The 23,076-nt window shown below is 57.1% G+C and overlaps 1 protein-coding gene across 4 annotated transcripts in view; it reads left to right on the top strand.

Annotated features, from left to right (window-relative positions):
• Nucleotides 1–23,076, top strand: part of ABLIM2 (actin binding LIM protein family member 2) — a 137,250-nt gene that overhangs the window by 92,404 nt on the left and 21,770 nt on the right. For 2 of the 4 annotated variants that reach the window (XR_009601182.1, XM_027971246.3), the window contains 4 exons: nt 3,087–3,139; nt 3,806–3,947; nt 15,221–15,282; nt 22,396–22,450. Coding sequence is in view for 3 of the 4 variants with exons in the window: in XM_027971246.3 (XP_027827047.2) it covers nt 3,087–3,139; nt 3,806–3,947; nt 15,221–15,282; nt 22,396–22,450 (312 nt within the window). In the remaining variant the exon portion in view is untranslated. Of the gene's footprint in view, nt 1–3,086; nt 3,140–3,805; nt 12,416–15,220; nt 15,283–22,395; nt 22,451–23,076 lie in introns of those variants that run through there. The other 2 variants (XM_060417696.1, XM_027971263.3) reach the window with 2 other exon arrangements.

Raw genomic sequence — 23,076 nt, 5'->3', positions numbered from 1 at the left:
TGGGTCCTTTGAACAGCCCCGAGTCACCTGCAGTGTTGAGCCCAGTGCTGGCCCTCTGGGAGGCGGCCAGGACTCCCCCACCAGCTCTGAGTCCTGCTCTGGGGAGGAGGGTCCTGGCTCCCAGGAGCTCCGTGTGCAGCCACGTGTTGCCCGGCACAGAGCGGGGGGCTTTCCTCCCAGTGGAGTGAGCTGGCTCAGTGCTGACAGGGAATTCAAGAGGGAAGCGTAATGCCTCCCTCCAGACTTCCCAGGAAGCTGTCCAGCTGCGACGACAGATGTTCCATTTCGCCGGCCAGTGCGTGGGAGCCCCGGCCCAGGGGGTGGGGGGTGCCTCACCACCTCCCACACCTGCTTTCAGCAAGGGGCTCCCTCCTGCCCCCCAGAGCCACCCACCCGCACCAGGCCACAGGGGCCATCCGCGCAGCCTGAAACTACTTCCCTGGTGGCTCAGGCGGCAAAGAATCCGCCTGCAATGCAGGAGACCCAGGTTTGATCCCTGGGTTGGGAAGATTTCTTAGAGGAGGGCATGGCAACCCACTCCAGTATCCTTGCCTGGAGAATCCCATGGACAGAGGAGCCTGGTGGGCTACAGTCCTAGGGTTGCAAAGAGACAGAAATGACACAGTGATTAATACTTTAAAGAAATTAATCGCATCTCGTGTGTCTCTCTGGGATTCCTTCATAGTGGGGTGGAGGCGCATTTTGGCTCTGGGGGGAAAGGGGATGGCTCTGGGCAGATCGCCCCTCCCATCAGGGTGCTTCCTGCAAAGGTCCCGGGCAAGCAGGAGCAAGGACATCAGCCTAGCCCAAAAGGGTGCTCATGGCAGATACCTTCCACAGCTCAGATGGAACCGCCTTGTGTGACAGGAAAGACGCACACAACTCTGTTTCTCTGCCTGTCCTGAACCGATCTGTCTGCTCTTGACACCCCGAAACGGCCTGCTACAAATTCGCTGCACGATTCGCCTCTCGTTTATTCCTAATATTTCAGACCTGTGAGCTGAGCTCCTCATATGTGGCAGTATCCATGTTCATCTCACGTGATCCTCTTCACGTGAAGGGGGTGGGGTGGGTGGCATTTGCCTATTTTACAGATCAGAAAACTGAGGCTCAGGGCCATTAAGGAAGCAGCCCGCAAGCCACACGAAGCGCCAGGGTCCTCTGTGTCCCTAAGCCCATTTCACATTTTTGGAGAGACTCCCCCGTGTGTTATGCGGCTCTGGAAAACCCCTGTTTGAGTCTGGTTAGCTCGTGCACACCTCTCGGAGCTGGAGGTGTTTGCAGAGAAAAGTTGCTGCATGTTGGTGGGGTCCCCCCATCGGAGGTGGGGCGCTTCTTTGAGCCCTGAGGCGGCTCTACAGCCGGAGCTCTCCTGCCCTCGTGTGACCCCCAAGGCCGTGTGGGGTCCTCAGACCCAGGAGGTGGGGTGGGGGCGCGCTGGTCCCTGGGACGCGGAGCCTTCGGACTCTCACGCCCTCCACAGCCCTTTGGCCGACCGTTCAGTTGTTTGTGCGTTTGCAAGTTACCCCAATCACAGCAGTGCCTGCAGGGGCCTCTGCGGGCTGGTGAGGGGTGAGGATCACTCACTTTGACCAGAAGAGCCAGCCCTGGAGGCCGTCTCTGGGCTTGACAGTGGCCGAGCTCTCAGAGCCCCCAGTAGCCGCTGGCCGGAATGTCGCTGAGGCTGCTGCGCCAGCCACCAAGAGTCCGGCTGATGCATGGCTCGACGCCCAGGGCGCTGCTGCCCAGCGACAGCCATCGTCTGGGCAGCGGGAGCGTCCACGCCGCTGGACGTGCATCTGCCTCTGGGCCCCATCCCCCGCCGCTCCATCATGGTGCCCCGCACACAGGCTTGGCACCCGTTGCCCTCTGTCGGTGGAGAGAGCGAGGTCTTTCTTTTCATGTTGCAAGCCGCTGTCTCTCCCGGGAGAAGGAGAAACAGGGAGCCGTTGGGAATAACGAAATGTCAGAGCGTCCAGGACAGTCTTCAACTGTGGCCTTATCTTGTCAAGGTCCTGTAGCCCAGTCCCCCGTTTCCAAGCTCTCGGGTCTGATGTCAGTCTTGTCGTTGGTGGTGCGCAAGGCAGGGTGCTCCCAAGGGCTAGAAGGTCTGAGCCCTCCGCAGGCTGCAGGTAAGGAGCCCGCCCTGCGTGCGTCCTCGGCCTCCGTGGCAGGTGGCAAAGGACCCTGGGGTCTTCCTTTCGTGGTTCCGTGCGTGCATGGGGTCAGTGGTTTAGCTCGGGACGCACGGAATGGGTCGTCACTGAGTTGGATGCTGAGAACTGTTGGCCTTGCCCTTGTGTGGTTTATTTCATCATGTTAGTTTGGAGACGATAACGTGAGCCCTGCTGGGTGGCGATCCCCACCCTCCCCCCGCAAAAAAAAGGGAAACGGAGAATGCAGACACCTCTTGACTCAGCTCCAGAGAGTCTGCCGAGCGGCGGACGTTCGCGCCCTCTCTCGTCGAGCCCGCCTCCGGTCTGTGTTGCGCCCCCTCGTTGCTCTTCCTGGAGTCCTCCCAGCGGCATCGCTCACTCACTGCTCTGCGTCTTGCGGGCAGTGAGGTGGGGCAGACAAGAGGAAGGACTTTGGAGTCCCATGTCAGCCTCTGCCGCCCGCTGATCTGTGATCTCGAGAAAGTCACGTCAGGCTCTGAGCCTCAGTCCTCTGATCTGAGAAATGGGTCACGTGGGGATGAGCAGTGAAGTCTCTGAAGCTCAACCCAGCAGAGTCTGACCCACTGGGGGCTGGACCACGAGGCCCTTCTGTTGTTTCAAAGCTAAACTTGGAAGGTAGAAAGCGCGATCTTCGCAATGCCAAGCGGCCAAGGAGGGGTCAGCTGGATTGTTAATGAGACATCGTGTCACACACCTGCCCTTCTGTTAGCGAATCCTGTGCAAGGCCCCCAGCCCCCATTCCTGCGGGGATAGTCCCCCAGCCGATCTGATTCCTCAGTCCTCAAAAGTACAAGTGCTGGCAACGTTTCTTTCATTTCCATTTTGAGCATGACTGTGAAGTGGGAACCAGGACGTGCAAACCCGCCATCGATGGTACGCTGCCTTGACCGATTGATGTTTCCCTTCCAGCTGCGAGGCGATCAGATGGAGAGGATGGAGGTTTCGACCTGGATAACAGGAAGGTAATGAGGGGCAGGCCCAGTGTTGGGGGGCCTTCTCCAACTCGAAGCCGCAGCCCCTCCCCTTAGGTGCTGCTCCCTAGGGGTCTGGCGCGGGCCACATGGAACCACATTTAAGAGGCAGTCCCACCAGCCTCCTTTCACTTAGGAGTAGTACCTCTTCTACCAAAGTCCTCATTCTTTGCTGTGTAACTTGAAAGTGAAAGCGTTAGTCGCTCAGCTGTGTCCAACTCTTTGTGACCCTGTGAGCCCTGCCAGGCTCCTCTGTCCATGGAATTCTCCAGGCAAGAATACTGGATTGAGTAGCCATTCCCTTCTCAAGGGCATCTTCCAGACCCAGGGATTAAACTCAGGTCTCCTGCATTACAGGCAGGTTCTTTACCATCTGAGCCACTTCTGGTTCTTTAACCAAGAAGATGACTGAAAAGAAAAGAAAAGAAATCTTGAGTCCACCCTGGCTCAAGAGCTAAGACCCTTTGTTCATCTTTAAGGAAGGTGGGTGAGTGTGGCAGGAGCCCAAGGCTGGCTTACCCGACTCCCGCCACGTGTGACCTCACCTGGGGCCCTGACCTCCCCAGCCTCAGTGTCCTCATCTGTAAAATGGGGCAGTGCCCCTGCAGGTCAGGTTGAAATTCACAGAGCTTCTGGTTTTTTTTTTTTTTTTCTTAGCAGAAGACCAGCTGGCTGATTCTCAAGGAGGAGGCAGACACGAGGACCAACTCTCCGGACCTAGACAGCCAGTCGTTGTCCCTCAGTAGCGGGACTGACAGAGGCCCTCCCCAGACAGTGCCAGGGGACAACTTCTACTCACGTGAGTGGTTCTTCTGAGCAAGAGGCTGTCGGTGCAGCATGAAAGGCCTTGCAGAAAAGGGGCCCACGACCCTGAGCTGATCCCCCCACCCCGATCTAAGCCTTGCTCCTTAAAAACTCTGAGAGCACACCTACAGACGGAAGGGCAAGTCGGGTAGGAAGCAGAACCGTAGCCACGCACTTTCTTTCCTCGATGGCGTCTGAGCCAGCAGGCTGCCTGCAGGCCATGCCAGTGTACCCCCTGAACTCTCCACGGCTGGGAGGAGGCTGACTCAGGCTCCTGGGGTCCTCAGGGGGAAAAGGGCTTCCAGGCTGGAAGTAAGGGCCTGTTTTCCGCCGGAGCGGATGGAGTGTGGTCCAGGTGGTGAGTCCAGACTTGGGGCCGAGAGCAGCGCTGTCCCATGTGGTGTGCAAGAACGCTGGCCCGTGTTACTGTGTGCCCCTCCTGAACAAGGGGCCGGGACCCGGGACCCCATGTCCTCAGGGAGCAAGGTGGGACAAAGACCCGCATCTGCCTGATCCGGGGGATCGTGACACTCAGTCGGTGCGCCCTTTAGATGTGGGGCAGACCTCCCCGTAACGCTTTGCACGTCCGGAGGCTGTGAATTATGGAGGAAACAGCAGCAAGCTGCTGCCTGGCGCATACTGGAGATGGCAGATGGACTCTTTGGGTCTCAGTGACTGTGGGTGGGTTTCTGTGGACCAGCTAGAGGTGTAGTTTGGAAGTAGAGAAGGCCAGGAGGGGATGGATATGCATGTGAGAAAGCCCAGGAAAGACACTGGCTTTGCTTTGAGAGAGGCCCGAGTTCAAGTCCCTGCTGGACACTGACCTTGGGCCCATTGCGCTGGTCCTGGGCCTCAGTTTCACCCATGTGCCTGGCAGGGCTGTTTGCCACCCGGGGCGGGGAAGTCATGAGCCGCCAGCGCTCAGCCGGGCGCGTAGTAGATGCTCAGCAGATGGACTGCTTTTCCTCACCACCATCCTCATCCTCATCCTCCTGATTGTAAACCATCTCACAAACGAAGGCGCGTGTGTTCCGACATGGGAGGGGCCGGGAAGCGTGCAGGCGACCGCTTGTTAAAGAAGAGACGTCTAAACACCGCAAGCGCGTGTTGTTTTATGTGCCATCTCTGTAGGCGCCTTGCCGGCCTGGGCAGCCGCTGTCCGAGTGAAAGCCAGAGTCACTACAGGGCTGACATCCCCTCGGGAAGGTTGCACCAGGGAAGACCCTCAGCAAGACTCGTTCACTCAGCGGCGCGGGGCAGGAAAGGCCGAGGCAGGCGGGCGGGGGTGAGGGGTGGTGCAGGGCTGCTCACAGGAGCAGTGAGGGGCAGACCCAGACACGGCAGCCTCAGCCAGACCCCCAAGCCTTTCTCTGCCCAAGTGGGGTGGCGGCAGAGGGGGTGGTTCAGGACTTCCCTGTGGCCCCAATTGTGGCCCCTCTGGTTTTCCAAATGGCAATTGTTTGGAAGGTGGAGACCTCCTACTGTGCCAGCCCCCCAGAGCACCCCCAGCAGCGCCCAGCAGCACCCCCCTTGGGGGCACCAAAGCGTTCGCTCCCGGGAGCGGACACTCGAGTTCTCAGGCGGGCTTTGCCAGCATCAGCTCTTCCTTGCTAGGTGATGGGCGGGCCTGTGTCTGTAGGGCCGGTGGCCTCCCTGAGTCTCTCCTCGGGGAGGGCGTGGGGGGCAGTAGCTACTGTCCCCAGAGAGTCCCTTCGTGGCCTGCCTCTGGCTTGGGGCTTAGTCGGGGGGCTCCATCTGGGGAGAAGCCCAGGCAGGAAGAGGCTGCCTCCTAGGGGCCTCCCTGTGCTGCACTGACCTGCCTGTGACCTGGGCGTGTTTGCCCACCTCCCTGCACCACTTCCTCATCTTGTGCCACACAAGGTGCCTTGGAGTCATCCCAGGCGTTCCCCCCGGGCAGTAGACCCTGCAAGGCCTGGAGGCTGTGCAGCTGTTTTGGGCAATCACACACCTGTGAGGTCTGTGTCAACCCCATTCCTTGCTGCCATGTTCCCATCGCAAGCTGCAGGAGTGCCCGGCCTGCAGGAACCGCAGTGTCTGTGCTGGAATTCGTGCTCGAACTGGGCGCGCCCTCTGAAGTACAAAACCCTGCGTCTGTGTTTGTATGTATGCGTATGTGTGTACACGTGTGTATGTGTGTACATGGGTGTGTACATGTGGATACACGTGTGCACACATTTGTACGTGTGTGTGCTGCGTGTGTGCGCGTGTGTGTGTGCACACATCTGTACATGTGTGGGCATGTGTGTGTATTGTGCGCACGTGTGTGTGCACATCTGTATATGTTTGTGTGCGGGTCCGTGTGCATGCATGTCCTCCTTCAGGGATGCAGGCTCACAGATAATAATGCTTGTGCAGAAGTGATAATGCTTCTGGCATCGCTTCACTTTCTGCTGGTGTTCTGACACTGGTTCCTGCAAATGGGGAGCCCACGGTGTCTAACCACTGCACCTGTGACTTCATCTCTGCCCTGGTGATATCGCTCTGCTCCCATCATGCATGGAAATAGCAATGAGGACCCAGGCTACTGGTCCTGCCTAGGTCAGGTGTGCCTTGCTGTCTGCCAGCCTCTTGAGAAATTTGGGCGGGATGAGCAGCACGCCTAAACTGAGAAGAGAGGGGCGCCCACCTTCTTTTCTCAAGTTGCAATGAGAAGATGCAAGTGGCCCCCAGTCGTGAGTCCATCAACACCAGTTTAATCTGCAGTCATTACTGAACAAAGCGGTTTGCACACAGCAAGGCAGGCCCGCCTGCATCCCGGGACGTCATCCGTAGCGCGCCAGAGGAGGGTGGGACTGTGACGCTCAACACAGCGGGCGCTCAATAAATGTTTGTTGAATTGAGATGCGCTAAATTCAACGGGTATTTATTGAGCACCCACTCTGTGCCAGACGCTGTGCGGGGCGCTGAGGGGGAGACCCCGTCTTGGAGAAGTGCGCAGGGAGCTGGGACAGGAAGAGGGGCTGCTGGGAGCCAGCGCACACACCCCGCCGCCCACCTGGGGTCCTCCGTGGGCTCCCAGGGGCCAGGCGCGACCTCATCCCGCTCATGACACCATCAGCACATCTCACCTGAGGCTGAATTCATTGTTCAGTCACTCACCCATCCCTTCACCAAACATTAGCTGAGCACCTGCTATGTGCTGGGCACAGCGCTAGGCAGCAGAGAGGAGGTGGTGGATATGGCTCAGTCCCTGCTCTCCCACAGGGAAGCAGATGACTGAGAAACCTGTGTGATATCTCCCTCCTCTAAGACGGTGGTTCTCAGCTGGCACGGCTCGTCCCTCCAAAGAGATCTCACCGAAAAACACGTTTTATGATAGACTGCTGTTCTTTTCCCTTATGCTACACCCAGGGCGTTATCTGGGCTTCCCTGGTGGCTCAGAGGTTAAAGCGTCTGCCCACAATGCGGGAGACCTGGGTTCGATCCCTGGGTCGGGAAGCTCCCCTGGAGAAGGAGACGGCAGCCCACTCCCGTGTTCATTATCCGTGCTATGCATGCAGTTCTCTGGGCTTCCCTGGAAGCTCAGTTGGTGACGAATCTGCCTGCAAAGCGGGAGACCCAGGTTCGATCCCTGGGGTTGGGAAGATGCCCTGGAGAAGGGAACAGCAACCCACTCCAGTATTTTTGCCTGGAGAATCCCGTGGACAGAGGAGCCTGGTGGGCTACAGCCCACGGGGTCACAAAGAGCTGGACATGACTGAACAACCAAACCAATGCTTTCACTTGCTTGCTTGCTTTCTTGCATGTAGTCAGTTGTATTATTGCTGAATCTGATTTTTGCCCAGGAAAGGGATGGTACTGATTTTCTGTTACAAGGAGAGGGTCTTGAGCCTCACAAGATGCGGGTCACAGGATGAAGGACACCAGGAGGTGTGGGCCCCTCCCCTGGCCTGGGCCCTGTGGCCTGGCCTGCTGCTGCTCTAGCCATCCCCACACCCCGGCCCTTCGAGTCCTGTTCTCCCTTTTGAGGTTCCCCACATTCCCCCTACTCAGGGGCTCAGAGGTGTGCCGATGTCAGACAGAGCCCCAGGCTGGCTGAGACCCTTCCCTGAAGACTCGGTGAGCCCTGGAGAGGACCCCACCCTCCGGAAGGGAATAGGCAGTTAGGGTGGAGTTAGGGTGAGCTTGGAGGTCAGGGGAGGCCCTCTCTGCATGGAAACCAAGGCGGCACAGAGGGCTGGTCCCGTGGGGGCCAGCGCCCCCCACCCTGCCTGTGACTTTGCCATCTCGTGCCACCTTCTGCGTGTCCGACCCCGTGGAGTCCCGTCCACTTGTCTGCCGCCTGCTACCCACCCAGTCAGGGCCTGGCTGGAAGCTGGGGTCTGAGCCTGCCCCCTGGGTCGCCAGCCTCAGTGCCCAGCAGGGAAGGTCCGGAGACAGCATCTCCGTTTATCTGTCTTTCCCTGCTAACAGCAGCAGGAAAGCGGGTGTCAGGCCCGCTCTGAAGTGGCTTTCCCCGTCCTCTGTTAGTCCTTGGGAGTTTCCAGGCTGTGGAGAAAAATAGATTGTTCTCACGCTGCCTAGTCCACGGCGGAAAGAGAGAGAGAACTGATTTACAGTGTGCCAACCCCGTGTGAATTTCAGAGCGTGGGGGTGTGCTCAGTTCTGGGCGTTGTGACCTGAGACCCAGGGGGCAGAATCCATGAGCATCACACTGATGGGACGTCAGTCCCGGCCCTCCTTGTCGGACAAGCAAGAGAAGGCCCGGAGGCAGGGCGTGGCCGCCCAACCTCAACCAAGCTTTGGTGAGGGCTCCCACGCCTTGGCCCTGGGTGTGTGCTGGGGGCACAGCAGAGTCTGCACAGACAGCACCCCGCCCCCCACCAGGAGCTGATGGTCTAGAGCCAGGGGGCGGGGGGGGGGGCGGTGACACAAAGTCCAGATGAAAAGGTGAGGCGTATGGCGCCTGCTTTTGCATGCTGGACGGCATCACCGACTCGATGGACATGAGTTTGAGCAAGCTCTGGGAGATGGTGAGACAGGGAAGCCTGGCGGGCTGCAGTCATGGGTCGCTAAGAGGCAGACACAGCTGAGCGACAGCGCCTGCAAGTCAGGGGGCCAGGCCCAGCCGGGCTCGGGGGAGGAGGGAGCTGAGTGAGCAGGCTCCAAGAGTGAGGTATCTGGGGGAGAGGACCCTCCCCACAGAGGTGAAGCCTGGCTGCTGGGCCGCGGGCGGCATGGGGGCTGGCATGTGCAGGGTTGCCAAGGGCTTTGGGGGCCGTGGGAGGGCCCGGCCTGGCCTGCGAGTGGCGGGTGGGCCTATGGGTTCTCAGCAGCGCCCGGGCCACCTCTGACTGAGCCCCCAGCAGGACTGTTGGGGGCGGGCACACTGAAGTCATCCAGGCTTGGTGGGGCGGGGGGCGGGGGTCGCGGAGGAGGCTTCTGGGGATGAACTGGGGGTGTCCCAGGGAAGGACCCTCTGAGCAGCCTGCCCCGGGGCTTGGGGTGAGAAGCGAGGTGGCCGTTTGGGAAACAGGAGGCTGGGGGCGGCAGCCAGAAGCCAGTGGTCCGTGTGCGGTGGCTGCGAACTTTCTTCTCTATCTTCAGGGACCAGAGTCAGGGCAGCAGGGTTGTGAGCGGGAGACAAGGCTGACAGTTTTACCCATTTAAATGCAGACAGGCAGCTTTGCAGCACATAGACTAGAGGCTGCCGGGCCAGGGCAAAGGGAACTGCGGGGCCCAGATGAGCTGTGGGGAAGCCCCTTGAGCGGTCCGAGCAGCAGGACCGGTGTGAGTGGTCAAGGGGGAGCGCGTAGGATCAAGAATGACCGTCTAGGTCGTCCTGGCTCAGATGGGTGGGGTCACCTTTACTCAGAGGCGGGGCAGGAGCAAGGTGGGCTCTTCCTGTCTAGACAGGACAGGAGATACCCAGCCAGAGCTGCATGGAAGTGGATGGGCAGGCAGGGCCCTCAGGAGAGGTCTAGCCTAGAGGCAGAGTCCCCGGGGCCCTTGGTTCCCAGGTGGGCCTAGAGGTGGGGTGTGGGCAACCAGAGACCCAGCCCCCACCCCCCACCAGGTGGGTTCCGGAGCTGCATTGCTTTTTCCAAAGGGTCTGGGGCCCAGAGAAGCTGTGATTCTCCTGTTCAACACCCACCTCTGCCCCCATCCTCCTCCTCCATTCCCCTTTCCTGCAGGACCTGGGGCAAGGGTGGAGAGAAAGCAAGGGCAGGGGGAGCCCCCGGAGAGCCCCAGGGGTGGAGAGAGCCAGGGCCGGGGCAGGGGGAAATGGGGGAAGCCTGGGTGAGAAAGGCCCAAGGGGGCTGGAGGTGGTTCCAGGCCCTCCTTCCTTGGATGGGGACACTGAGGTGCCGAGAGGCGACCTGAACCTGAGCAGGGCCGTGCAGCTGCAGACTTCCGTATCCGTGATCAGTGAAGCAAAACCCGTTTGCTGTGCTGGTGAAGCTGACCAGGGGAATGGCTCCCTGCCCCTTATCCACAAGGCATACTGGAGGGGCCGTGTGTCTCGAGCTGCACCTGGAACAGTCATCCACCTGCAAGGGGCCTCTCCTTGCCCATCCATTCAATGATTACTCTAACCCCGGATGAGCCAGCCCAGAAGAGGGACAGACCCAAGGAGATACCACTCAGGGCCTCACAAGCAGTCCCAGCAGAACGCTGAGGGCAAGGTTGCCACAGGAGGGCCTCTGGAAGGAGGTGGCAAGGGGGCCTGGTTAGGCTGAGCTTGGAAATGGGGCGTGGGCAGGCATACAAGGGCCTCTAGGGCCTGTTGCAGCTCGGGGCCCCGAGTACCCAGCTGCCACTGACCTGCCTTTTGTATGTGCCCTCTGTCTCCCTCTAATCCACACACCTCACATGCTCTTAAGGCCAGCCGATGCCAGCTGACAGGCAGGCCCCTAGAAGACTCCCACGCCTGCAGACCCTCACCAGGGCAGACCTCCTGTAGCGGACAGTGTTACTAGGGAAGAAGGTATAAAGTCCTGGGAGCTTGTCTCATCCTCTTCATGAGTAATCATTAGACCTTCTATAGGTCATTTAGTTCAGAGACGGCAATAGCAACCCACTCCAGTGTTCTTGCCTGGAGAATCCCAGGGACAGCGGAGCCTGGTGGGCTGCTGTCTGTGCAGTCGCACAGAGTCGGACACAACTGAAGCGACTTAGCAGCAGCAGCAGGTCATTTAGTTTCCCTGGGCCTTAGCTTCCTCACCTGTAAAATGGGCTCATGGGTAATGCCTTGGCTTGTGATGGTCACGTAAAATCTCTCAGTGTGTGAAGGGATTAACCTGGTGGTTCTCAATCTTGGCTGCACCCAGGATCCAGGGACCCCTGGAATCTACCGATGGCTGGTCCCATCCCAAGAGAAACCAATTCTAAGGGGTCTTAATAGCACCCCAGGGATGTGATAAGTGGAGACTCGTCTCTCCCTGCCTTATCCACTCAGTAGAGTGGAAAGGCCCTGAAACAATAGGGCAGATGTACGTAGAACTCTGGAAAGAGGAAGGCGGACTGGCCAGACCTGAGCACACGAGGGAAAATGCAGGACCTGCGCCTCCCGCCGGCCACACAGCAGACAAGGAGAGCAAGTAAACTGCCCTCCCTGGCGCCCGGCCCAGGGAGACACTCTCCATCTGCGGCCGGTGCCTCCCACCCCCACCTCAGGGCACAGAGCAAGCAGGAAAGCACCTTTCATCACCAGGGTGTCACCAGCAACACCAGGCGGACTCTGAAGACCAGAGGAGCAGTTTAACAAGCATTCTGAAAACTGACTCGTCTTCAGAAGCACAGTCCACAATAAGCCAGGCCCTACATGTTAAACCTAAACAGGGAGACGGCCTGCTAACATGGAAGACTTAACCAGGATCCAAGCCTCCTGGCATAAAATTCTCATGTCCAGGATACAGGAGAAATCACTCATCGCACCAAAGACCATGAACATAACTATGTGAATGAGAAAAGACAGTCAGCACGTCCTTGTTGTTGTCCAACTCTTTGCGACCCCATGGACTGCAGCATGCCAGGCTTCCCTGTCCTCCACTGTCTCCTGGAGTTTGCTCACTCGTGTCCATTGAGTCAGTGATACCATCCAACCATCTCATCCTCTGTCGTCCCCTTCTCCTCCTGCCCTTAATTGTTCCCAGCATCAGGGTCTTTTCCAATGAGCTGACTCTTCGCATCAGGTGGCCAAAGTATTGGAGTTTCAGCATCTGTCCTTCCAATGAATATTACTTTAGGATGGACTGGTTTGGTCTCCTTACTGTCCAAGGGACTCTCAAGAGTCTTCTCCAGCACCATAGTTCAAAGCATACCCTAACACTGAAAAGACATTAGAATTACCTGAGGAGGATTTTTAAGGCAGTCATCACAAAAATGCTTCAGCAAACAATTACAAATACTCTTGAAACAATTGAAAAAGTTTAAAAAAAGGAAAGTCTCACAGAAGGAATACAAATTCTAAAATCTAAAAAAAAAAAAAAAAAAAGAATTCAATGGAAATGATGGAACTGAAAAATAGAATATGCAAGATTTAAAAATTCACAGGTGGGCTCCCTAACAGAAGAGGAGGATATGTCAGAGGAGAGGCTCCAAGCTTGAAGACAGAACAAGAGCAATGATCCAACCTGAACAGCAGAGAGAAAGTAGGAAGACAGACTGAACAGAACCTCAGGAACCTGTAGGATAACACTTATGTCACTGGAGACATAGAGGGAGAAAATGGGTCCAAAAAAATATTCACAGAAATATTGCCTGAAAACAAAAAATTTGGCAAAAAGACATAAACCCACCAACTCAAGAAACTGAGTGAACCGCAAGTAGATTAAGCCCAAAGTTATCCACAACCATACTTAAGCTTCAGAACCAGAAGACAGAAAAAACAATCTTGAAAGTAGTTCAAGAGAAAAGTCACCTTATACTCCCTCCCAGCCAACTTCCCACCAGAAACCACGGAGGCCAGAGGAAGAGGGCACATTTTACAGGTGCAGAGAGACATTCGCTGTCGATGCGAATTCTATCTTGGGTGGAAATATCTTTCAGGAATGAATGGAACATGGAGACCTTCTCAGACAAGGAAAACTCAGCAACGCGTTCGCTGGAAAACATACTTGTCTAAAGAACATTCTCCATTCGGGAAGTGATAAGAGGGCTCGGAAATTCAGAAGGGAAGAACGTCCAAGTAGGTGAAGATAGAGGTCAACATAACAAACTGTCTTTCATTTTGATGAGTTTCTTAAGTCATTGTTGATGATCAAAAATTATAGCAGCATGCGATACGGAAGCTCAAGGCAGGTAGAAGAAAGAGCTATGACAGTCATAGCTGATGAGTCAGGAAAATGAAGTGGCCTGATGGAAGTGAGGTCTCTACACTTCATGCGAGCGTAGGATGCTGAGACAGAGGCTGGCAGCCTACGCACAGGGAGTTTTAGAAGCTGGTCTGGTGATGGCTTCTGGGTGGAGAGTCACTGGTTTAGAGCAGATAAGACTAGAGGAGGGGGCATAGCTGGTCCCGGGGCCCTAAGGGGTGCCACGACTTAGTGAGCTTCAGAATGCCCTGGAGGGCTTGTAAAACACAGGCTTCAGGACCCCAGACCCAGAATTCTGTGTCTGTAAGTCTGCGGCGGGGCCTGAGAATCTGCCCTTTCTGACAAGTTCCTGGGCAAGACTGGAGCCGCTCGTCGGAGCCCCCGCTCTGAGACATGCCGCCAGCACCCTTGGCTGATCAGGAGTTCCTGGGTCTCTGCTGAGGGCCCCTTAGGCCCTCAGCCTCACACCCCCAAGAGTTCTGGCTCTGTGCGTAAACTGGGGAGCAGGTGTGTCCTGGAGGGACCCCGGGACTGTAAGTCGGGAAGCCTAATCTTGTGGCTCAGGACCGGGTGAGGTTGGCCAGCTTCCTCTGTGGCCCTGGGCCTCTGTCCCCCTTTCCGTGAAATGGGAGAAGCCAGCTGGGTCACTTCCTGGCGGGGCCCAGGGTGATGGCACGAGTGAGAGGTGCCCAGTGGGCCTGGCCCAGGTGCCTCGCCCCGCTTCACTTTCTCCAGCTCTGCTGTCTCCTGTTTCACGGATCAGTTTTCACACAGGTTTCCCGTGACGAGAAGGCTTCTTGGCTAAAACAAGTTTGAGATCCCTGCCCTTGACGTTGTAAAGGGCCCCTTCTGACCCGGAGCCTTCCCACAGGCCATCCCGGGACACACCCGTCCCTGAGGCAGGCCCCCAGCTGAAGCCTTTCCTGCGAATGTGGCCTGTTCAGAAGGTCTTCTCACCCCTCCCTCTGCCAACCCCCAGGAGACAGGCACCCTCTGTTCGGAAGCTGGCCTTCCTGGAGTGGGCCGCAGGGCAGTGGGGCTGGCAGGCGTTCTGCGCACAGTGCCTGCGGGGGCCAGGCACCTCCAGGGGGCTCGGTCCTCCATCCTTGGGGACATTCTGGTGGCTCCCAGGAGCGCTTGCTGGGAATGGGAATCCCCTGGAATCACCAGATGTGGCCGCTGCTCTTCACGGGCTATGGAAAGACAGATGTTCAGACATCCGGGGGATGTCTGCTCCCCCAGGGTGGGGAGGGGTCCCCTACCCCCCCAGGGACCCCAGCTCTGCCCTTCGTTCCCCTTCCCGGGCATGTCCCACACTCATGTCTGAGCCAGGAACTTCCGCTCTGTTCTCTCTAGACGTGGCACTGAAGTGGTTAATGATGGGGCGGGGGAGGGGAGGTGTCTCAAAGTCCTGGGCACCCCCCCTCCCCACCCTGCAGGGGAGCCAGGAAGGTGAGTGATGGAGGGGGACCCGGTGTGGGGTCTGCACAGGGGATTCAGAGCCCCGTGTCTCAGACTGGCCCCTTGAGGAGCCAGAAATTAGGACTTTAATATGAAAGCCCCCAATTGCAAACAGTTCAAGGGTTTGAAAGGTAGTCTGCAGGCCCTCTCTGGTGGAGCTGGGCCTCCGCTGGTCACCTCTGGCTCAGGGTGGCCCAGCCCTGCCCACACAGGGCCCCTTCCCACCTCTGCCCCCAGCTCTCCTGGTCAGCTGGGTGAGGAGCTGGCCAGGTGACAGGACATGTGTGCCTGCCAGGCCGGGTAAGGCTCCATGGCGTTCCCGGGGTCAAGGGTGGGCTTGGGGACACACCCCCTTCCCGTGTCCATCTTCACTCAGTTCCCGGGGGATCGGGGTCTGGAATGAGGCAGGTGGGATGTTCAGGGCCCTCCCGTGTCACCCAGTCACCCCCCCACCCACATGGGCATGCCTCTTTCCCGCGCCTGGCCGAGCCTGGCCGCCTGCGTGACAGCTGTGCTGTGTCTGTTCCAGGGTTTCCCTATTCCAAGTCTGACCCTGTCACAGGACATGGCAAGAATGGCTTGGACCACCGGGTAGGTACTCGATACCCCCCACCCCGCACACCCTCCCTGGCACACGCGTGCTAACAGCTCCCAGGGCTAGTGCGGGCCCCGCAGCTTGGGGACCACCTGGCCAGGAGGAGGGGCCCCCGCTCACCCGCCTGCCTGCCTCCGCCTGCTGCCCCACCCAGGGCCAGAGCACCACCCACAACACCCCTCCTCTGTCTGCCTCCGGCTCCCAGGGAGACCCCAGGGTTAGGGGGACAGGGGCAATGGGTCACTCAGAGGGATCAGACCCTCGTTAAGGCCTTCCTGACTCCCTTCTCCTGTGACCTGGAGCCTAACAAGGACCAGAAAGGATGGAGGCGCGTCATGAGCCACGTGTGCCCAGCGCCCACCTCCTCTCCTAGCGTGTTCTTGCCGCCCGCCCCTGTCGGTGCCTCACGGCTGCCTCTGATGCTGCCCTCCGCACCGTGAGTGCTTTGGGGGTCACACGAGGGGCTGGCGTCTTCTGCTGTCTCCTGGCAGCTGCTTTAAGCACCCCCTCCCCGCCCCCCGAGTGTGGGGACGCGAGAATGTAGCCCAGACAGCCTAGCACCCGGCGTGTCCCACAGCCGGGCCCGCGCTCCTCCCTCTTCCCACAGCTCGTCCTGGGCTGCAGCGAGGACCCCCCAGGCAGGGTGGGCGCGTGCTGCCGGACCCGCCCGGCGGTAGACAGATGCACACACACACACACACACACACACACACACACGACAAACACCACACATACACACAGAACACACAACATGCACAACACACACGACAAACACCACACATATACACACAGAACACACACACCGAGAACACACATGCATACACACGACACACAACACATGACACACACACGACACACACCACACATACACACAGAACACACAACATGCACAACACATGACACAGAGAACACACACGCATACACAGAACACACAACACACACACGACAAACACCACACATACACACAGAGAACACACAACATACACAACACACAACACACACACCAAGAACACACACGCATACACACAGAACACACAACATACACAACACACAACACACACGACAAACACCACACACACATAGAACACACAACATACACAACACACATGCATACACACAACACACGACACACACACGACAAACACCACACATACACACACACAACATACACAACACACATGGCAAACACCACACAAACACACACACACGACAAACACCACACATATACACACAGAACACACACACCGAGAACACACATGCATACACACGACACACAACACATGACACACACACGACACACACCACACATATACACAGAGAACACACAACATACACAACACACGACAGACACACACAACACATACACACAGAACACACAACATACACAACACAACACACACACCGAGAACACACACGCATACACACAGAACACACAACACACACCACACACACCACACACACACAAGGACAAACACCACACACATATAGAACACACAACATATACAACACACCACACACACAAACAACATACACACAGAACACACAGCACACACACACATGACAAACACCACACACACAGAACACACAACGTATACAACATACACACACAAACAACACATACACAGAACACACAACATAACACATACACAGAACACACACACGACAAACACCACACACATACATACAACACACAACATACACAACACAACACATAAGACACACAGATGCTCACAAACACATACCACATAGACACACACACCACGCACACACAGTCCCAGGACACTTGCTGCCCCAGAGGCAGCCTCTTACCGCTTGGAGGACACTGTCCATATGAGCGCTCCCACCCTCCCAGAGAAGCCCCTCAGACTTGTCCCCACTCGTTCCCCCGGTGGTCCTGTCACCATGAGTGGAATGCAAGGAGTGGTGACCCCTTGCGCTGACCTCCGATCCAGGGTCCAGCCACAGGGCACGTCCTAGGACAGGGGCCCCATCACGGAAGCTGTGGGCATCCTCAGGCCCTGCTCCATCACCCTTGACCTCTGTGGGCCCTGCTGCTGGGTCTGTCCTGGGCCCCAGGGCGTCTGCACGATTAGCTCGAGTGAACCAGACGCATCCCACTGACCACTCAGGTGAATTGAGCCCATTCCAATGAAGGCTCAGGTGAACTACACACATCCCACTGACCGCTCAGGGGGAACCACGCACATCCCACTGACCGCTCAGGGGTACCGCATGCATCCCACTGACCATTCCCCTGCTTGTTCAGAATGGGCTAAGCTGGAATGGGCACGCAGCATGCTTCTCTGAATTTCCTTTAAGGATTTTTCCGCTCCTGTCCTCCAGTCCTGTCCACAGGACCCCCTGGGCAGGGGAGAAGATAGATCCTTAGGTTCAGCATGAGGGGCCTGAGGGCAGAGGGACTGGGTCAGAATGCTCCCTGAGTCTCTGCTCTGTGACTCAGGGGCCGCAAGCACCAGGGTCACTGGCTGGGCCACATCCATGCCAAGGCATTCCACCACCACCCCGAGCCAAGTCTGGGGGGTTTCTCTCAAAATGTGGGAGGCAATTAAGAGGATGAGTGTCAGCACCCGCAGGCTTGCATCCTTGGTGGCCGAGCTGTGCATTGTCTAGGGAGAGTTCCCTCTTGGCTGCCATGCTGGAAGGACGCTGGTCAGTGGCCCCCAGCACCTGCAGGGAAGTCGTGGCCTCCAGATGCTCCACCCCCAAGGAGCCTGGGAACAGCTGGTGGAGACAGTCTGGCGGGGACACTGTCTCCAAGCCTCTCCTAGAGCAGAGAGCAGACACTCAAGCTTCACAGTTGACAGCTGAACCCTCCAGGAATGTTTCTCCTGCTGGCCTCAGGGTAGGGAGCAGAGTGTTAGAAAACCTTTGAGCCCTTCTGTACATCTTGCTGCTGCTGCTAAGTCACTTCAGTCGTGTCCGACTCTGTGTGACCCCATAGATGGCAGCCCACCAGGCTCCCCCGTCCCTGGGATTCTCCAGGCAAGAACACTGGAGTGGGTTGCCATTTCCTTCTCCAGTGCATGAAAGTGAAAAGTGAAAGTGAAGTCGTTCAGTCATGTCCGACTCTTAGCGACCCCATGGACTGCAGCCTACCAGGCTTCCTCCATCAATGGGATTTTCCAGGCAAGAGTACTGGAGTGGGGTGCCATTGCCTTCTCCGTCTGTACATCTTAGGGAGTGGCTAAAGACGGAATTCATCATCCCATGAGGACTTTCAGCTTTTCACATTAGACTAGCTCGGAGGCTGGTGAAAATCCTTGTTGACTTTTCTTTGGAACTCTTTTTTCCTTACTTATGTTCTCTCCTATTTTTCTTCTTCACTCTTTCTAAGACTCTTATATAACTGTTTGCCTGTTTTTTGGCCAGAAGACCGGATAATTGATGGCCAGTCTTTTACAGCTCAGCCATGTCAGATTAAGTTGTTTCTTGGTTTGTTTTTTCACTTTCTGAAAGGATTCTAGGTGACCTAAATTAAAAGCACAGATGCAGAGAGACCAAATCCCAGAGGAAAGAAGAAGAAAGAAATGGGAGAAAATTATGTCAGAACACACAAAAGAACACTGTCTGGAAAAACCATCGAAGCTCAGCTGCGAGCTTCCTGATGACCAGGGCACAGAGGCTGGCGGGATCAGTTGTGTGTTCTCACTGTGAAGTGGAAGGAAGTTAGTAAATCAGGAGGCGGAAATGCGCCTGGTTCTTGTTCCAGGATAGATTTGGAGCCAGCACCCTAGGCCCCACAAGGGCTTCCCTTGTGGCTCAGCTGGTAAGGAATCCGCCTGCAATGCGGGAGACCTGGGTTCGATCCCTGGGTTGGGAAGATCCCCTGGAGAAGGAAAAGGCTACCGACTCCAGTATTCTGGCCTGGAGAATTCCACGGACTGTGTAGTCCATGGGGTCGCAAAGAGTCGGGCACGACTGAGTGACTTTCACCTTCACTTTCACCCTAGGTCCCAAAGCTTGTTTAAATGTCCTAGTAACTAGCCAGCCACAGAGCCTACCACGTGGTGGACAGTCACACCTCTCTGTAGGGTAAATGGGAAAAGAGCCGCCTGTGAAAGTCCTTCCCGTGGACCAGAGAGCACTAGTTCCAACATGTGCCGCCGGCCTGCAGTTAGGAGACCGGAGAGCCCCATGGACAGAGGAGCCTGGTGGGCTGCAGCCCACGGGGTCCAAAGGGCTGGACGCAACTAAGTGGCTAACACCGAACGAGGCAGAAGTCAAGGGTAAAGTGAACTAGTAGTCTTAGTGGTATGAAGGGGGAACATTTCGTTCTTGACGACCCAAGTTATAAATCAGTTACAGCATTCATAAACTTAAGTGTACCAAGCACCATGGCAACGCCAGAGACCTTGGTAAAATGCAAGCATGGAAAGCATTTTGAATAAGACTCTTTTGAAATCAGATAAGGATCTAGTGAAGGAAAAAAGGATAGAGAGCAATTTTATAGTGCCAAAAAACAAAATTAAACTAATAGGTGTATGAAAAATCCTTATCTTCTGGATTAGGTTTTCACTTAAGGTCCATAAAACATTAGTTAGTGTCTATCACTATGAAGAAAACCTTAACAAAGTGTAAAAGTCTGATATTTTCCAACTGTGATGCTGGAAAGAACACATGCATTTGCGTCAGGCAGCCCCGAGTCCAGATCCCAGCTCTGCCACATACTGGGTGTGTGTTTCGGCAAGTTACTTAAATTTAGAGTCTCTATTTCCTAGTCTTTAAAAAAAATATATATATATATCAAGGCAACCCACTCCAGTATTCTTGCCTGGAAAATCCCAAGGACAGAGGAGCCTGGCAGGCTGCAGTCCATGGGGTCGCAGAGTCGAATATGACTGCGTGACTGAGCGCGCACACACAGAGTCATCCTTACCTCTTAAAGTTATCATTTGGACAAGTAACGTGACGGGTGTGAAACCTTCTAAGCTCTGTAAGCCTTGTTCCCAAATGGATAATTATGATAAAAGCACGTCTCCACCCTCTCTTACCTCCACATCACCAGCTCCTAAGCAAAACGTGAGCTTTAGCAAGAAAAGAACAGTCAGTGGTGAATGGCCAGTTTCGTTCTCCCTGTTACTAATCCCAGTATAATTTTTGGAAACGAAAAAGCTTTGGTTAAGTCTTTTACAGTTCCATGTGTTAGCTGTGTGATCTTGGGCAAGTATCTTTACTTCTCTGAGCCTCAGCCATTACACGCTGATAACAACGCCCACCTCCTGAGGCTGCAGGAGATGAGTGTGTGTAGGGCAGTTGGCACCTAATAACACCAAACAAATGGGAGAAGAGCTGGTTGCTTTTAGACTCTCTGTTCTCTGCTGAGACTGCAGAGGGATCAGCTATGGGTGTGCCTGTGGGTGCGGGCTTTGTGGGTTCCCCCCGGGCCGCTTAGCTGTCCCACCAGCCGACACATCGAGCCAGAGGCCCGCGGCTCCCCTGCACCAAAAAGGACATGAATGTCCTCCCACACTGGGTACTTAGAAGATCAGGAGTAGACTGCTCTTCCCCCGCTCTGGACTGACACGGTGCCCCCTGCACCTGGGGGATGCCCTCCTCCCTGCTGAGAGTCTCTGCCCTGTCTCTGAGCCTGGCTGACCAGACGACGCTGGTCCTGCTGCCCGGAAGTGGGTTTCCCACAGCCGCAGGTGGAGGTGCTGCTCCCTGGCCCGGGAGCTTGCCGCCTGCGATGCAGAGCAGTGGGCACTAGGTGGCAGCATTTCTCTTTCGTATTCCGAAGAGGCCCGGGGGAGAAGGCTAAGGTGGGAGACCAGAGCTGCCTAGATTCGTGCAGGAGGTTCCCTGTCCAGACAGGTGCAGGGGCAGAGGGAATGTTTGTCATTGGCCTGAGAAACAGTCTCCAAATTTCGCTCTTGAAACTCCCAAGGGGAGTCCTTCACGGGCGACTCGGTGGGTACGAGGTTGGCCGGCCCCAGGTCCCAGCGCTGGGACTAGGGTGCGGCGTGCCAGGCTCTTACCAAAGGACTCAGCTCATACAACGTTTGTGAGCAATCCAAATTAAATTTTTTTTTAATTGGCGATGGACAAAGGATCAGACACGTAAAGACCGCCACAGCCCTCCGCTTACGCGCTCACCTGCCTCACCACCTCCTCCCGGCGTCTCTGGGCCTCGGTTTTCCCCGCTCAGGATGAAGGACGTTGGACTGGGTGCTTCCGGAGGCCTCGCCCTGCCCCATGCTCGCGAGGACTGTGACCAGCTGCTCACTTGTCACTTCTAGCAGTAAATGAGTGCTGGAAGCCCTCTCCCTGTAATACGACCCAGGGTGAGGAGGTGACGCCCCCCCTTAACTGCAGGGCTCCCTCCGTGGAAATTGAACCACTGCGCCCAGTTTCAGAAGCACCGGCCAAGAGCCCTGACCCGGGTCAGGTGCTGTACCCGGTGCCAGACGTGAGCACACGTGAAATGCTTTTCTCCACTTCGGGCAATGGGCTCAAGGCCCAGACAAAGTGGACAGGACAGGGGCCAACTGATGTGCCCGTGTCGCAGGGAGGGGACCCTCCGGAGAGGTTTGAAGGATGACTTTTTCAGGTGGGCAAAGGGAACAAGAGCGCCAGACATCAGGGTTGGCTGCTGAGATGCCACGGACAGTTGAAGGAGGCACCTGAGAGGGGGTGCCGGGCTCCCAGGCCCGCCGCCCCTCCGAGGGCCAGCCCTTGAGTGCCAGCATGTCAGCCACGCTCCTGACACGCGGCGTCTGTGCCAGGGGCTTTACAGACACCGGCCACCCGAGCCCCCTGGGGCCCACTCGTCCAGTGGGACCGGAGGCCCCGTGCTGGAGCCGCAGCCCCGGTGAGATGCCCGCGGGGTCCGGGCCCGCTGTGGGGCCGAGGGGCAGGCGCCCAGGGGCAGTCGTCTCAGCGGCTTAGGAGCTGGCGGGCCAGGCAGGGGCGGCCTGAAGGCGGCAGGAGGCGCGTGAGCACACCTGCTCTTGGGAAGCCGGCGGCCTTTCCAGAGCCTGGTCCCAGCGGGCGCCCCAGGCCGACCCTCGTCCCCCGCCCGGCTGCTAGGACCCCGGCGACTGCCTGCCCCCTGCAACCTGCCCCTGCCGCCCTCTCTCTTTCTCTTCCAGAATGCCAATGTGGGCCCTGGTGGAGCAGACCCGGATGCCGGCTGGGCCACGCGAGGTACAGGAGGCGGGGACCCCGTGGGTCTCTGGCTGGGGCAGGGGCCGCTGACGGGTCCGCGAGTCTCGTGCCCAGACCACCCCCCCTGCCACGGCCGCAGGCAGAAGGCCCCGAGCGCCCGGGCGCCGGAAGCCGGGGATGCTCGTGGCCCCGCCTCTTCCGGTCGTGGTCGCGCTTCCGTTTTCGCTTCCATCAGGAGCTGTCTGACATGCTTCCTCCTCTCCCTGGGGTGTCCCCCTCTAACTCAGGTGCTAACTCAGGGCTCCCCCCGTCTCCTGCTCTAGGTGCTCCCCTCTGGAGCACGGGCCCACTCTGTCCTGACCGACTTGTCACTACAAGTCACTCAGGCAAGAGATCTGTGTTTGAATGACCATCTCAGGCCAGGGCGGCAGCCAACCCAACACCGACCGTCACATCCACGACAATAAGGGAGGCAGAGCCGCAGGGAAAAGCCACTTCGGGGCTTCCCAGGCGGCTCCGTGGGTAAAGAATCCGCCTGCAGTGCAGGAGCCCCAGGAGACGCGAGTTCAATCCCTGGGACAGGAAGATTCCCCCTGGAGGAGGAAATGGCAACCCACTCCAGTATTCTGGCCTGGAGAATCCCTTGGCCAGAGGAGCCTGGTGGG

The sequence above is a fragment of the Ovis aries genome, chromosome 6 (assembly GCF_016772045.2).
Source record: "Ovis aries strain OAR_USU_Benz2616 breed Rambouillet chromosome 6, ARS-UI_Ramb_v3.0, whole genome shotgun sequence".
In the NCBI taxonomy this organism is placed as follows: domain Eukaryota; kingdom Metazoa; phylum Chordata; class Mammalia; order Artiodactyla; family Bovidae; genus Ovis; species Ovis aries.
The sequence above is the reverse complement of the archived record's forward strand: the minus strand, read 5'-3'. Positions and strand labels throughout refer to the sequence as shown.